This window comes from Haliotis rufescens, unplaced genomic scaffold (assembly GCF_023055435.1).
Source record: "Haliotis rufescens isolate VD_foot unplaced genomic scaffold, xgHalRufe1.0.p SCAF_2, whole genome shotgun sequence".
Classification (NCBI taxonomy): Eukaryota; Metazoa; Mollusca; class Gastropoda; order Lepetellida; family Haliotidae; genus Haliotis; species Haliotis rufescens.
Genome location: NW_025963890.1, coordinates 63070619 through 63088073, shown reverse-complemented (window position 1 = coordinate 63088073; position 17455 = coordinate 63070619). Strand labels below are relative to the sequence as shown.

The following is a 17455-nucleotide window of genomic DNA, read 5'->3' as shown; positions in this document are numbered from 1 at the left end:
GCAACAAGCCTGACCACCCAAACCCGATAGATGCCTCTTATGACATGCATGGTTTGCTGAAGATCAGCTCTATCCCTGCTCCTCATGGGGACATGGTGTGTACAAGGTGGGAAGTGGTTAGGTGGAGGAAGACGGGGCATAAACCAAACCAAACACAAGGAGTGTACCGGTAGATGGGTATTTTCACTGAGAAAGACTGCATGTAACCAGAGACCATATAATATCTATTATATGGTCTCTGATGTAACGTCCTCTGAATTACAATCATGGTAATTAATTTGTGTTTTTCTTTAGAACTGAGGACCATGTTCCCATTTTGGATGATTCCATTCTGGAGAATTCATGAGAGATGAGAATCTGATGATTTCTGAACTCAAACCATGTTATGGTCGATGTGTAATTTCACTATGATTTGGAATACTGACCTATCTTTGTGACGGTTTTACTTGTCTAAAATTCACGTTCAGAATAGCCACTGAATTTCTGTCTCAGAATCCATAGCATGCCATCATTATGATGGTATAATTATTACAAGACAATATAGTCTGATATGTTCAGTCATGAGACCGATGATGAGTATGAAATAAACATGTTTGTAAATTAAAGTAAATACTGAATGTTTTCCACAAGCTATTCAGAATCCAAGCTACAGCAAAAACTTGATAATGTAATGATACGAATGATCACAGCTTTTATAGATACCGGTAACTATCTGTGACAGATAATATTAGATCTCATCCTCCCTTGAACTTAGAGGGGCAGAAGGGGAATTTGGAGGTTGAGGGTTACATATTTAAGGAAAGATCCCCATTAACAAAGGTGAATGGGTTTTTATAAAGGGAAACTACATACAAATATCAAGTTTATTAAATGCAAACAAATGAAAGTTCTCAGCACTTTTACAGTGTTACAGAATGTTATACGATATATATCCCCTTTGCAGGGAAATAAAGTACCAAATTAGGTGGGACGATTAACCAAAATAAATCTCTCACATAGAGTGAATGAGTGAGTGAGTGATTATGGTTTTACGCTGCTTGTAACAATATTCCAGCAACATCACGGCGGGGGACACCAGAAATGGGCTTCACACATTGTACCCATGTCGGTAATCAAACCCGGATCTTCAGCAAGACGAGCGAACGCTTTACCACTAGGCTACCTGACAGCCCCTCTCATGTAGAAAACTTGTAGCCTACATATGAGGATTGGCAGAACATAATGATTTGAAAATACACATTTGCTTTCTTTTAAAGACCCTTCTTAATTGTTTTTATTATTTATTGAACTTTTACATTCAGTCACAGCACTTTTCTTTCATGTCATATCAATCCGTGAGATGAAGACGGTGTGTTGCATCAAAACAGACACTTCATTTCCCTGTATATTAAAGGAAAGATAACTCCACATGCCTTGTAGAATATCATGGTTGATCTGAAGGCTACTCTGTGGAGCGCCCACCATGGTTCTGTCTTAAACACAACAAATATGGCAAATAGTGCCACAGCAAAGAAATGTCCGACAAGCAGGAATGGGTTCGGTGTTAGCCTGAAAAAGGACAAAGTGATATTGACTAAATAGTTAACACTTGATTAATCACATTTAACATGAAATACAGTTTTTTTAATTGCATTTAATCAGGCCAAAGAATCAAGTAATTTATTCTCAGGTAATGGATGTTTAATGGAATGTATCAGAAGTTGATCTACTTACACTGACAACAGTCCTACGGGTCCATCCACACACTGTCCTCCAATTTTGAAATACTTGAAGCATGCTCTCTTAAGACTCTGGAGATGTGCTGAAACAGGACATATAGATTGTAGTGCTGAAACAGGACATATAGATTGTAGTTTCCCAATCATTTAATAATGTGTTAAATACAGTATGCTGCAAGTGAAGTCAATGCTTCATATCCTGAATCAGTGGTAGTCTAGGAGCTTTGTTAGATGCCCATTTGTTACAAGCACAATTTACCAAATATATTGCTGATGGATTATATGGGAAAGTAGAGTCGAATGTGAGTGAGTGAGTGAGTGAGTGAGTGAGTGAGTATGGTTTTTACACTACTATTAGCAATATTCCAGCAATATCACGGTAGGGAACACCAGATACAGGCTTCACACATTGCATTGAGGGGAATCAACTCCAGGTCTTCAGCATGACAAGCGAATGCTTTAACCACTAGGTTATGCCACTGACCCTCAAATATTTTAGACAGACTGTAAGCATGGTAAGTAAGGATGTTGGAGTTCATACTTTATCATGGCTAAAACATTCTTTGCTTAAACTATGAATTGAGGAGTAAGTCCTATTAGAAAATCATGTAGACTTAACACATCTGAGGTAGGTAAAAATAAAATGAAACATATGATTGAGGCATCTAACATTGCTGGACAAGAAATATCTCTTTGTGTCAAATGAGTAGGACAAAGGACAAAAGAGGACATGTTGACATTCTTGATTTCAATTCAGACAGAATCATAGAAGAAATCCAGACAAATATTGGAATCTGAAAGAAATGGTGAGGTGTAAATTCCTATCAAACAACAAGGATCCTTGTTGAGAAACTAATACGCAAAATAATTTTCCATACTGTAATGAAACACTTCAGCATGTTCAAACAAAATCTGGCACAACCTCAAAAGAAGGATTTGCCTATCTAAACCATAACATATGTAACAGCATTTGCAGTGATAATTATGTTGGTTATACTTAGGTTTAAACACATAATAAACAAGAACCTACTGTCTTTAGCTGCAAAGAGTTCATACAGAGCTTGTGCAAGCACATTTACGACAAAGGAATGATTTCCTTTCCTCCTCAAATGGAAGAGCCTTGTGGCCTTGATAACAGCTTCATAGTCAGCGAGGGAGGGGAGGGACTTCATCAGGTCCCTCCATAGGATGGCATCACTCAGGGCGACACTCATGCCCCCTCCAGTCAGGGGGTGCCGCATGTTGAGGGCGTCGCCCAGCACAAACACACCAGGCCTCTCCATCGGTGCTGGAGGAAGGTAACTGTTGGGCATACTTTTCACTTGGCCATTAATGACACTGTCTTCGAAGGGCCCTTGCAGATGCTCTAGAAATGACATGACAACCAATGTATTTAATTCAGTAAATGCATGATACTGTGAAATCTGTCGAATCTGAACTTAGTTGGACAGACAGTTTAGTTCAGTGGTCCAGATACATCTTCCCAAGGCTAGGGAGTTAACTGAGTGGAATTATGGAGTTATATTTTGGCTAGACTAACATGTCAAATCATAGTCCAATCAAAATCGAAATCAACATCCAGTTCGTAAACTGCCTTGCAGATTTCGGTCGATTGCAGGATTTGCAAAGCATGTGAACCATCAATTTAGCGTGAACTCCAAATCTTTTCATGTTTTTAATCAAAGTGCTCACATCATTTGATGCACTTAGAGAAGTAAGACCCATGTTATTACAATAAAGATCTTGATTATCAATCCAGAGGGGGAATCTGATTGGTCAATAGGAGGGACATAGAAGGGACATAACTCATAATAATCACTGGTGGCACTACGATCAAGCTAAGAAATTCCAGCCTCATTCAGCAAGGGTGGAAACTGGGCTTTTACAGTTAGCTAACTCCCTTGCCTTGGGAAGATGATTTTAGCAGCAGCTGTATCCTGCGCTGTCCCTTTATGAACACACAAGGTAATATTTAATTAATATTACCCGGTATATAAGAATCAGCTCCCTGCATGATGTTTACAAACCAAATGAAAGAAGACATCTTCATTATGTCAAACATCCTGCATCAGCCACCAGGTAAAAATGCCCTGATAATTACCTCATTGACAAAGCAAGGAAATAGTTAATCATTTCCTCTCCTGTCAGTCAGCTTATACTTGTTTCTACATACAACCATTTCGGTGCTGTATGGATGGGAATTGTATACATTTTAGACAACAAACAAGACCAATATCATGCACATGTGAATGGCTCATTACCAGGTAATTGAGGTGCGATGTGTTCCAGCATGTATTCCTTGAGGTTCTTGGGCATGCCTCCACGAATGTCAACTAGCACCCGGGTGTGATTTGATGAGATCTGGTACACCAATACTGGACTAGGGTCAGCCAGAACAAGTTCTGCATGGTTAGCTTTGGCCTGAGGACAGTCATTCATTACGGTTCCCACAAAGTGAGAATACACTTTGACAGTTTCGGTAACTAGTTGTTTGCGGAACTTGGAGAAGCACCCATCAACAACTATCGTCAGAGGTGCATGTATTTCCTGAAAAGTTAACAAACATTGTTGAACGAAAACAAGCTAAACAAAGTTATTATTTCTAAAAATTCTTGAATCAACTTTTAAACTGAAAGAAGATTTTGCTACAATTCCAGCAACTTCTGTCAAACATTCAAAGACCAAGTAATAGTATGGAGTAGATATGATGTCCAAATTTACTACCCCGGTGCCCACCTCACTACTACCCGACCTTACTAGGGTACCTGCTCAAGGTCTCAAGAGATTGGTACAAACTGTCCGATTAGGAAAAGTTTGACCATAGCCCTGGCAAAATATATTTAGGTTCACATATAAAATGATTTGGTCATGCATACACTGAAGTTGACTGAAGGTAGTCCTGTGGGTACCCAGGTCCTACTCGGTACCCATCCAACCCGAGTACCCGAGTTACACATCCCAGCTCTAATATGATGATCATAATATTTGTGAGCTACAACAATCAAAACGTACATCTCATTCACTACTCCTGTCAGCAAAGCATACACTACTCCTGTCAGCAAAGCATTCACTACTCCTGTCAGCAAAGCATTCACTACTCCTGTCAGCAAAGCATTCACTACTCCTGTCAGCAAAGCATTTATTACTCCTGTCAGCAAAGCATGCATTACTCCTGTCTGCAAAGCATTTATTACTCCTGTCAGCAAAGCATGCACTACTCCTGTCAGCAAAGCATTTATTACTCCTGTCAGCAAAGCATTCACTACTCCTGTCTGCAAAGCATTCACTACTCCTGTCAGCAAAGCATTCACTACTCCTGTCAGCAAAGCATTCATTACTCCTGTCAGCAAAGCAGTCATTACTCCTGTCAGCAAAGCATTCATTACTCCTGTCAGCAAAGCATTTGTTACTCCTGTCAGCAAAGCATTTGTTACTCCTGTCAGCAAAGCATTCATTACTCCTGTCAGCAAAGCATTCACTACTCCTGTCTGCAAAGCATTCATTACTCCTGTCTGCAAAGCATTCATTACTCCTGTCAGCAAAGCATTTGTCACTCCTGTCTGCAAAGCATTCATTACTCCTGTCAGCAAAGCATTCACTACTCCTGTCAGCAAAGCATGCATTACTCCTGTCAGCAAAGCATTTATTACTCCTGTCAGCAAAGCATTCACTACTCCTGTCTGCAAAGCATTCACTACTCCTGTCAGCAAAGCATTCACTACTGTCAGCAAAGCATTCATTACTCCTGTCAGCAAAGCAGTCATTACTCCTGTCAGCAAAGCATTCATTACTCCTGTCAGCAAAGCATTTGTTACTCCTGTCAGCAAAGCATTCATTACTCCTGTCAGCAAAGCATTTGTTACTCCTGTCAGCAAAGCATTTGTTACTCCTGTCAGCAAAGCATTCATTACTCCTGTCAGCAAAGCATTCACTACTCCTGTCTGCAAAGCATTCATTACTCCTGTCTGCAAAGCATTCATTACTCCTGTCAGCAAAGCATTTGTCACTCCTGTCTGCAAAGCATTCATTACTCCTGTCAGCAAAGCATTCACTACTCCTGTCAGCAAAGCATTCATTACTCCTGTCTGCAAAGCATTCATTACTCCTGTCAGCAAAGCATTCATTACTCCTGTCAGCAAAGCATTCATTACTCCTGTCAGCAAAGCATTTATTACTCCTGTCAGCAAAGCATTCACTACTCCTGTCAGCAAAGCATTCATTACTCCTGTCAGCAAAGCATTCATTACTCCTGTCTGCAAAGCATTCATTACTCCTGTCAGCAAAGCATTCATTACTCCTGTCTGCAAAGCATTCATTACTCCTGTCAGCAAAGCATTCATTACTCCTGTCAGCAAAGCATTCATTACTCCTGTCTGCAAAGCATTCACTACTCCTGTCAGCAAAGCATTCACTACTCCTGTCAGCAAAGCATTCACTACTCCTGTCAGCAAAGCATTCACTACTCCTGTCAGCAAAGCATTCATTACTCCTGTCTGCAAAGCATTCATTACTCCTGTCAGCAAAGCATTCACTACTCCTGTCAGCAAAGCATTCACTACTCCTGTCAGCAAAGCATACACTACTCCTGTCAGCAAAGCATTCACTACTCCTGTCAGCAAAGCATTTATTACTCCTGTCAGCAAAGCATTCACTACTCCTGTCTGCAAAGCATTCATTACTCCTGTCAGCAAAGCATTCATTACTCTTGTCAGCAAAGATAATACACAGAGAATCTCACCCGAGTGTCTTTTGATATCAAACATATCAACAAGAATCAAAAGAGTTGAAAACACCTCAGTGTTTTAAATAACCAAAAAGTGTTGGTACATTAGATATCAAAAGGCACTCAAGTATCATCCAAAATCATACTTCCAACTTTTTCAGTTTGTTAACATTAATAACCAGTGACTTCAAGTGTAAAAAGTACAGCTACAGCTTCAGAGGCAGAGAGATTAGTGATGTCATTTGATTGTGACATGGTGGTAACCAATGACATCACAATGTTCTACATAGGATTGTGATGCAATTTCACTGTAGTGATATCTGCAAGGAGACATAACTCGAATTCATCCAAGCGATATCCTGTGGAAGTCAGTTTGGGAGGTTAAACAAAAATACTGGTATACGCCAATGCTTTATTTGTGAATTGAATTGAATTTATCAACATGTATTCAAAATATACCTGTAACTTATCCGAGTCTTTTTTCTTGTACTGAACACCAACAATGAAGCCACGGTCATCAATCAGTTTCGTAGCTGTTCCTTCTATATATGATACACTGAAAAACAAATAGCTCAATAAACAATTTAATCAACAACTGGTTTTACTTGTGAGCAGATGCCTCTTTTCTTGCTGCTTATAAATGATTGATAGTAGTTATAAGATAACAGTACCAGTGTTTTTGTTCATCAGTAATTACCAGTCAGGGGAAGAGGCAAAGAAACATGTGAGATCTGCCCAGTGCAGCATGCTGCAGTGAGGGTATTAATGATTATCTTTATTTTAGTAAAATGAAATACAAAAAAATAGGAGACAGAGGAAATGCATGTCACACATACTTTTTTTCATTCTGGGCCTTTCTTCTCAATGCCATTACAAACTTCCCGTGATGAAATGCCCTGCCTGATATAATAGCATTATCATCACTGCTGGGGTACGGGATCTGAACTTCAGCCTTGGTGTCCAGGTCATGAATCACATAGCCTTTAACTTCATGAGCATCAAATCCTTCAACACAATCTGCAAAAACATATCACATTAAAATTATTAATAATGTAATCATGCATAATATTTCTCATATCCAGTTATCAAGTGTATCATATTCCAATCTGTGATGACATATATCCTGGAGCATTCAAAACCATAGCAGTCATGTCCAATGATTTGTGTTGCCAATTAATTATAACCTTTATGGTTGATTGGATAAGAACTAAGGTCACTAAAGGGTTATGTTTGTTTGTTCATTTGTTGTTTTTTAACGCAACACTCAGCCATATTGCAGCTACATGATGATAATGTAAATAATCGAGTATGGATCAGACAATCCAGTGATTGATATTGGGTTACGAGGCCACACTGTCAACTAAGTCACTGAGCCTGACCACCAGATACATAAGGTTGCCCCTTGTGACTAGCACTTTAATCTTGCTAGCTTGTTTGGTGTTTAACACCGCACTCAGCAATATTCCAGCTATATGACAGCGGTCTGTAAATAATCGAGTCTGGACCAGACAATCCAGTGATTGACATCATGAGTATCGATCCATGCAATAGGAATACCATGATATTCATCAACCAGGTCAGTGAGCCTGACCACCCCATCCCATTAGTCATCTCTTACGACAAGCATGGAACCTTTTGTGGCAAGAATGGGTTGCGGAAGACCTATTCTACCCTGGATCTTCACAGGTCGACTGGCATTTTAACATGGGGAGGGTGAGGAAGGGTCATGAACTTGCGCTCCAGTAAATTCATTTTATCCATTATAAAAAAATTACGATCCCCAAGTGATTTTAATTCCTCAAATGTATTATTATTAAGTTTATGTGAAAAATGTGATTTGGCTGTTAAAGAAGATGAGCATCATTTTATATTGTTATGCCCGGCATACAGAAATAGTCGCCAACAATTTATTCCATCATATTTTCATAAATTTTCTTCAGAGGATAAGTTTAAATTGTTAATGGCAATTAGTGATGTACATGTACAAAAAAGAATTGCTCTGTTCCTTAAGAGAAATTTTATTTCTTTATAGTTTGAAACTGAACAAACAAATCATTGTATGACATTTTGTTCCATGCATGCATCCATGTTGTAATGGATGAAATTTCATATTTCTTCTATAAAATATGAATGGATCTTTGGTACTGTAGGCCATGAGGTAGGACTGGGACGGGTAACTCGGGTACTCGGGTCTGGTGGGTACTGAGAAGGATCCGGGTACCCACAGAACTACCCGGACCCGTGGTTGGTCATGTAATATTGTTGAATGACAAAAATGATCTTAAACTATATGGTTACATTACAAGTCACTCATGTTCGCATTTCTTTCTGACTATGAACCCAGACTGGTACATGTTTGAATACAGATAAAACTTCAGTCAACGTCAGTGTATGCATGACCAGATCATTTTATACGTGTATCTCAATACATTTTGTCCAGGGCTACAGTCAAACTATTATATTTCCAAGCGGACATTTTGTACCTATCTCTTGAGGCCTACAGCGGGTACCCGGGTAGGGGCGGGTAATAGAGCGGTGGGTACCCGGGTAGTAAATTTTGACTCGTCCCAGCCCTACCATGAGGCCCATTATACAGAAATAAACACATTGATTTTATCCATTAAAAAGAAAACACAATTAACAAGGACAAGATGATTTCATCATGTTCATATGAAGTTTGTTGAAAAGCTAATTTTGAACACTGGGAGCTGTCAGGAAGCAAATTGTTTATTGAAATCTCTCACTCCTGTATACACAAACAGCATGACGCCAGTGCTGTTGTGACTCGTCCTCATGGTGTGCAGTGTGAAGTCAGGGTGACAAGTACGACAGGGGCAGCAGAGGATGTTATCACTTAGCAATACTGAACGTTGGTATGTGACTAGGTTGAGGGATGCACAGCAGGTAGAAACTAACCACTCGTCTAAAGCAATCAACCCTTTGCTTAACACATCTCTCAGCAATGTTCAGGTCAGTAAATATTGGTGATTTTATCACAGCTGCATGTTTATGATTTTCCTTGTGAGTGTTAACCAGCTGTTGTTCTTCCAGAATACACAAAGTAATTAAAAGCAGTGTTTTCAAAATTGAGCATGAAAGTCATTAGTCAATGGATCCTTATAATAACCCTTATGCCAAAATTGATAGCGTTAGGGCATGTGGGGGGTTCTCAATTAAAACACCATAGTAGCAACCTTCAAGACCCCCCTCCGCTATCGAGAATACTAGTGTCATAATTGTTAATGGATAAAAACTCTTGTTTTTCAAGTAGACTATTTTGGAGACTTGAGTGTGTGTTTGTATGAGTGTCTTGTTATATGCTTTTTTAGCATTATTCCCGCAATATCAGGGGGGTGGGGGTTTGGGGGGTTTCACACATTGCACCAATGTGGGAAATCAAACTCGGGCCTTCAGGCTACCCCTCTGGTGATGTGAACACGATTAAGCTCAATAGCTGCTTTCTTGATGTTCGTTACGTTCGTATTTCTGGAGTGCCATACTGTTTTACTTACCGCCTAACCCAAGTTTCTTGAGAGCTCCAAATCCCCCAGGTTGTAATAATTCCCCAACTATCCTGTCTGGCTCCTTCATATCTCGTTCTATGACCGTGACCTTGCGTCCATCCCTGGCCAGCACAGTTGCCAGCACTGATCCCAAGACTCCAGAACCAATAACAATGACCTCTTGGTCTTTTGGGGTGGACTCAAATTCATGGCTGGGTTTTCCAACAATAGATATCTGAAATGATAAATATCTAACATGAAAAAAAACATAAATCAATTTTCTTTTCATTTGTTTTATTTTAAAGACTGCTAATTTATTATAGAGGTGTGTGGAGAGGGGTGGGGAGGAGAGGAGAGAGCTGAGGGGTAGGTCTAAGGACTGTATCATATTTTGCCGACATCCCCCCATTTTATTTAACATTTTTCCATGGCCAACCCCAAATATATGTAACTTCTTTTCATGACAACCCCCACCCACATAAATTTTTCAAGTTTATATAAAAAGTTATTTGATAAAGATAGAACTATGTTATTCTTTCATGCCCTTCCCCCCTAATAGTTGTGATAAATTTTGATCCTTTTTTCATGATACCCCCATCTCAATGGCTCCCATCCATTAATAAATGACCAGTCCCTCAGCTTACCTGGAGTGTTGCATGAGTATCATTATCGTAGTTTGATTTTTTTTTTGGGGGGGGGTATATATAATATAGGCAACAAATAAACAGAGCCACAGAGCCATAAAGAAATATCTCAATAATTAATTTTAGGGCCCATGCAGGCAATATGAGGGTCCTGTAGAGTAATGAAATGGTGTAGTGTACTGTATGTTTCGATAATTACTTTAGAGCCTGGAATGAATCAATGATCATGTGGACAGTGGTCATGATTGATGGATGAACTAACAGAACTGAACTGATGAACAGATGAACTAAACTGCCCTTGATGCAATTATTATTGAGCAATTGAGTTTTTACTCTAGGGTTTCTATTTTAATTGAGTTATTATATTTATATATTATATTTATATTGTTCATTGGGTAACCAATAAATTTTCACTCATCTTTTCATCACTCTATGGGAACATTTTAAAGGGGCACTGATCTAACGCAATTCCCCGGACTGGTTGTTGCCTTTGTTATTGTTTTTTCCCCCGTGAGTACCCGGATGATACGCAACGCAACTGAGCGTGACCAGAAACTGGGCTACCGTCTGCAAGGACAGCTAAATAAACTTGGAGGCTGGAGGCAATATTTGTTTTACGCATTTTTGCATAAACACTGATTGGTTAACTGTGATCTATACAGATTTCGACAAAGGGCGCATGTTAATTAATTTCTTCAGCCTAAACAAGCAGACAAAAAGAACAGCGGAGCTCATCGGATGTCGTCATTTGGAAATACCCCAGATGGTTATAGTTTTATACTAAAAAAAGTATCCATGCAGTGAAAGCATTTTCGGATTTCGGCTTGCGTCGATAATACGATTACTACTCCCTTGTTGACATCCACGTTTTCTTGTATAACCCTTCACTTGTGTATTTGTCGTCATTCACTTGATGCTCAGTTAATGAATTTATTACAGGTACAATTAAAGGTAGCACCAGTTAGATTACCTGACAAAGGTTCCCATTTGGCATTTATTGTGTCTGGGGTAATTATTCAATCTAAATCCAGGTTTGAAGTGAGGTGAAATGTGTGTTATGTAATATGCACGTGGCAGCCCAGCAAGAGATGAATGATCAGTTGATTTATTTTTTTGTAAATCAACGGAACATTCCTAGTCATCAAAGGATTAACAGAAAATACGTTGATTGATTAATCACTGTTATCTTGCACAGTGGATATGTCAAGAGTGAGTGTTTACATGTCTAGGTTTACTAAAACAAAGGGAATACACTCATACCATGGCGTGAAGTGCCGATGTAAAAACAACATACTTTGTTGAGGGTTAACTTATAATACGTTGATTGATTGATCATTGTTATCTATCACTCAATGGATTTTTTAGGAACCGTGAACGTTATGAAAATAGTTGTCACGTGGGCTTTCTCAGCCGACCATTGAGACTTGACACCTATGTAAAACACCTGAAACAATCCAAGTGATCAGTTGAGAAACGAACACGGGTTATAATATCCCGAAACGACATATATCTTTTAAAATATTTGATTGTTACTGAGACACGTGACATCGAATAAGTTTCTTTGTACATCTGCAGACGAGTGGGATATTGTTCCTTTGTGTGGATATTCACGGATACATTCCTCGAACAAGGAAGCTGCCTAAAATTTATACACATAAATTTGGTAGGTTGTAATTATGATATTTGCATTTTGTTTTCCTTCATTTGAACCGATTCGTTCTTGTTTCCCCTCGTCTTGGTTGGGAAATTCTTCAATGCGCGATAGACGTTGTTTTCACAGGTCTTTTCCTTTGTAAGCGTGTATATATTACCGTCAATTTGTAAAATGTGATTCTCTCAGGCAATTTATAAAATGTGTAAATATTTCAGTCATTTTGACTAAAAAAATCTCTCCAGATTGATTGAGACGATCAAAAGGGCCAACAAACATCACAACAGATTATTATGTAGGATTAGAACCAAACAACATAGAAATGTACTTTTCTCAACGTAACATTTTCAATCTCTTGGTGATGACATTAAACATCAAAATGTTTGGAATTTGTTATCATAATAATACAGATTGAAATGTTTTTCAGTCACTAAAATTAACTGAATATTTAGACGTTTAATAAATTTGTTACACATTTGACAGTAAAAAAAAATACACACTATAAAAAAAGTAATGCTCAGGTGAAGAAGGTACTTTGTGTTGCAAGTCAAAATAGTGTAAACGAAAATCGCAAAATTACCAAGCAAGTGACTTATCAAAACTTCGTCACCATTACCGATGCTACCCACAAAGATACCTACATTTCCTTATTATCTCGAAAACTGTATTTCATTTTGTTCATCAATGTGACCATACGCCCTTATTACTACCCATAAAAGCGACTAATGCGCTTACGAATGGCGCAGCAGAGGTCGCGAACTAGTCCAGATTTCTGCTATACATCCGGGTACTCACTGGGAAAAAACAATAACAAAGGCAACAACCAGTCCCGGGGAATTGCGTAAGATCAGTGCCCCTTTAAGATTTGAAAAAAATGAAATAATGTTTTAGGTGTATATAACTGTTCTAAATTTATTGGCTTGACTTGGAAAGTAAATTATTTCGTAATTGTATTTCGGAAACTAGCTCCTTTGTACACATGCTAAAAAAGCTTCATTGGGTATTTATGTGTGCTGCTTTTATACATTTGAGTTTTTCATTTAATGCATGCGTTTCAGTACGCAAGTTAATTGAAAGTAATTGGGTTTTGAATATTTTGGGGGGTATTTTACGCAAATATGCTGCTTATCTGCAGCTCTGTTATTATTGTGCATCTCTTGGGACGCAGTATATGTTTTTCCTGCATCCATTCTCTACATGTGTGTGTACTGGATGCACATTTGTGCTTCGCGGAAAACCCTGATCATGCAAATCAGAGTTAGAAATTTATTATTTTTTTCACTAGTCCACAAAATGATCTGCTACAGAAAAAGTGGCAGTCCACATGGAAAAATCAATAGTCCTTCATGATTTTCTACAGTCTTAGATTAGGAGACGTTTGTTAATTTCAAACTCTGCTGTAGTTTACCAGTAGAGAAGTACTCAATTACCCCAGGACCCCAATTTCAAACACTGAAATGCCAGGTTGGATTTAATTTGAACAATTTTGACAAATATTTGAGAGAAAAAATGTATTGTAAATGTGGAAAGTTTTGCTGAAAGGAAAATACTGTGAAAACTGCAAGCAACACACACTCACAATTGTTTCATGACACAGCTATTTTTGCGGACCAACAAAAAATGTAAGACATATTTCTTTTATTCACTTTGTCAAACCAGCCCGAACATGATTAAATAACAATCCCTCACATCCTGTTTCTTTATTACCCATTGTCAATAGTCCAATCAGGAATGTTCATTAACCTGCCACATGTCGTCAGTTTGCTGACATAACACTGAGTGGTCCAGACACATGCCAGCCAGTCTCAATCAGTTAGGTAAACACGCTACACCAACCTTCCTTGTCAACTACAACACCATATATAGTTAAAAAAAACACTGACTGACACTAAGCTACCTTTTTCATCCTAAAAATCAAGAAAACAGTGTTGTCATGCTAATAAAAAGAGTCCTATAAAGCCTTAAGAAGAGAAAGGCATTTGGGCTGCTTCATGTCATCAGAAAAAATGATTAAAAGTGAAATTAATACACACAAAAGGGCCCCTTCTCTGGAAAAAAACCCTCAGTCTTGATAAGTATCTTTTAGATAAGCTAACTTCAGTAGTTTCTGAGAAAACTTGTCCCCAATGCAGACACTATGCACCAAGCAATATAACATGGAGCACGGGCGTAACTCTAAAAACAAATAATTGACAGGGGCCAATTTTCGAACTCAGTCTTGACAAGTATCTCTCAGATAAGCATGCAAAGTTTCATTCATGTAACATAGGTAGTTTCTGAGAAAACCTGTCCCCATTGCACACACTAAGCACAAAGTTTAAAGGCATGGAGCAAGGGCTATAACTCTTGACACTGGTCCAAGTCTACTGAAATGTTGTTAGGACAAATTGCTTTCTCCCACATTTTCCTTGGTGCATATATCAGAAAAATAAGATGGGTGAATTCTTGTTAAATTTAACATACATTTAAGATGAAAACAGTACCTAAGGTGGCCTGAAAATATAAGCTACTAAGTGTGTACAAAACAAAGGTCATTGAAAACATGAAAAATTTACTATTTGTATGACCTTGCACCTTTATCATGTTTAACCTGTTATGATAAGAGAAAAGGTCATTCTTATTGCAAATTCTACTCTGGCCTGTGTTATCAGTATTGAGAGTCAGTGTTGTAGTCGCGTTACTTAACGCCCATCCCTGAAGCATGTGTACCTGACATTGCTCATGTCCCTCTCCCCATGTCACAGCAAGGTTCAATAAGCGTCAACGACGATTACCCATTTGTTCGAAATGAAGCTTCATTAGCCCGCAGGCTAGTAGTAGGCACAAGGTTTTTATTTTTTTTAAATTTTATGCTTTTTTATAAGTGGAAGCTGGTAGGCATGTGAGTTTAATAACTATTTTACTTTAGCCATGATAATCATTTAATGTATGGTGAATAACAAATGAACTTTTTCTAAAATAATAAAATAAATTTCCAATAGATCTAATAATAACATCAAACTTGGAAATTTTCTGAGATTGAAACATGTTAACGAGTCAGCTGAGCTAGTGGGCATTTATATAAACATTCCTCTCTTTAGATCTACATCACATTAATTCATGTGTTTACAATGGTACCCAATTGTGATTAAATTGATTCAGATCTGTAAGAAGGCAGGCTCATTTACCTCTCAACAAAAATGACTAATTCTGTTCGGTATATGACCCAAGTCCAATATATCTGATACCTATAGTGACTCATTTCACAAGTGTCATACACGGGTCAGATTACCTATATACACGTCAATCTGAAGCTCTGAGAATGTTTTGTCATAATTAAATTAATGTAATCAAAAGTTCTCAACTGCATAGACTGAGCAAGGTTGGTAAATCCTATAACAACCTTGCCGATGAGAAAGACAGAGGAGTCTGCAGTAGTACTGTAGCCTACAGTGTAGGCCCCTGGCTAGCTGTTGATTATGGCAAGCCGTTTTCACATTTATTACGGAATTACAGATATCTTCAATTGTTTTAAAGATATCTCGAAATGAATTGAAGATATCTTGAATGGAATTGAAGATATCTTAAATGCAGATAATTGTAGATATCTGCAATCAAATAAAATAAAATTTAAGATATCTTCAATTGTTTGAAAGATATCTTGAAATGAATTGAAGATATCTTGAAAAGAATTGCTGATATCTTAAATTTTATTATGATATCAAAATATGATTTAAAGATATCAAAATGTCATGTTTTGTTATGTCGTTAATTCAATTCCTGATATCTTGAAACTAAATACAGATATCAGTAATTAATAATTGATAATTTCAATTGTTGCCATTATTAAAGATGTTACATTAATAATGTTACTTAAATTAGATAACTGATATCAATAATTGATATAAAGATATCATCAAAAGTATTAATGATATCTTTAATTGGATGTTTGATATCAGTAACGGTCAGAATTAATGATATCTTGAATTGAATTAAAGATATCTTGAATTGAATTAAAGATATCTTGAATTGAATTAAAGATATCTGTAATGCATTTGTGGATATGTATAACTTATTTCAAGATATCTTGAATTGAATTTAAGGTATCTTGAATTTATTTCTAATATATGTATGTACTGTAGGATGGTAATTGTTTAATGATATCTTAAATACATTAAGAGATATCACAAAATAATTTGTTGATATCACCAAAACATTTTAAGATATCAGTAATTGTATTATGGATATCAGAAATGAATTTAAGATATCTTCAATTTTTTGTGATATCTTTAAAACATGATTGATATCTTTAAATAAAATACCGATATCTTTAAAACAATTGAAGATATCTGTAATTCTGCAATAAATGTGAAAACGGCTTGCCATAGTTGATAGCTTCAAGCCTTGACACACTTTTTTTTACATCTTGCTATTCATTAGGCTATCTTGTGGTCAGCGGCAACTGACAGGATCGGGTGGTCAGGGTCACTGACTTTGGTGATGCACGTCATTGAATCAACATTGCGTAGATCGATGCTCACTGGATCAATCACTGGATTGTCTGGTCCAGACTCGATTATTTACGGACCGCGGCTATATAGCTAGAATATTTAAGAGTGTGGCGTTAAACAACAAACAAACAAATAGGTTAGCTTACCTTGGATCTTTTTCTGTAGAAGAATACAGCTGACAGTACCACCACAAAGAAGGTGACTGCGTACACTGACACAGGTGACAGTCCAATATCGCGAGTGAAATCACTCCCAAATCTCAACAGCTGGTTCAACATTGTTGTTCTACTCTATGCTGGCTGACAATTATGTTTTTCTTCGATGTTCACTACATATATATACAACTGTACAAACGGTCTATGCAAAATACACCAGATGTCACCGTGCATCCAACTGTGTAACAGTAAAACTGTCAACAGTTTTTAGACCTACTCTGTTCACTAGATCACTATGGCACTACGACAGTTTTTGACACTAGGCATATCCCAGAAACGTGTTTCACGTAGTACTGACGGTATATGACTGACTGTAAATCTAAGTGAACGTGTGATTTATTTAAGCAGATTGTTAGCTGTGTCACGCCATTCAAGCAGGCGTGAGTACACAGCATAGTGCGAGTTGTCTTCTGACAGAAATGGACCAATGACAGTCAAGAAATAACGAGAGCCCCTTTATTTCAACATGCACAATAAAATCCATTGGTCTAGTTTAGTAATATGTCTGAAT

General features: G+C 37.7%; 1 protein-coding gene across 1 annotated transcript; it reads right to left on the bottom strand.

Moving 5' to 3' along the window:
- Positions 1–244: 244 nt before the first annotated feature.
- On the bottom strand, positions 245–17349 carry LOC124142800 (squalene monooxygenase-like). Its single transcript, XM_046511465.2, has 8 exons — positions 16876–17349; positions 9954–10179; positions 7278–7458; positions 6901–6997; positions 3980–4265; positions 2749–3084; positions 1714–1801; positions 245–1548 (listed from the first exon to the last, which is right to left on the bottom strand). The coding sequence occupies exons 1-8, from the start codon at positions 17005–17007 to the stop codon at positions 1359–1361; spliced, it is 1536 nt and encodes a 511-aa protein (XP_046367421.2). The 5' UTR covers positions 17008–17349; the 3' UTR covers positions 245–1358.
- Positions 17350–17455: the final 106 nt, after the last annotated feature.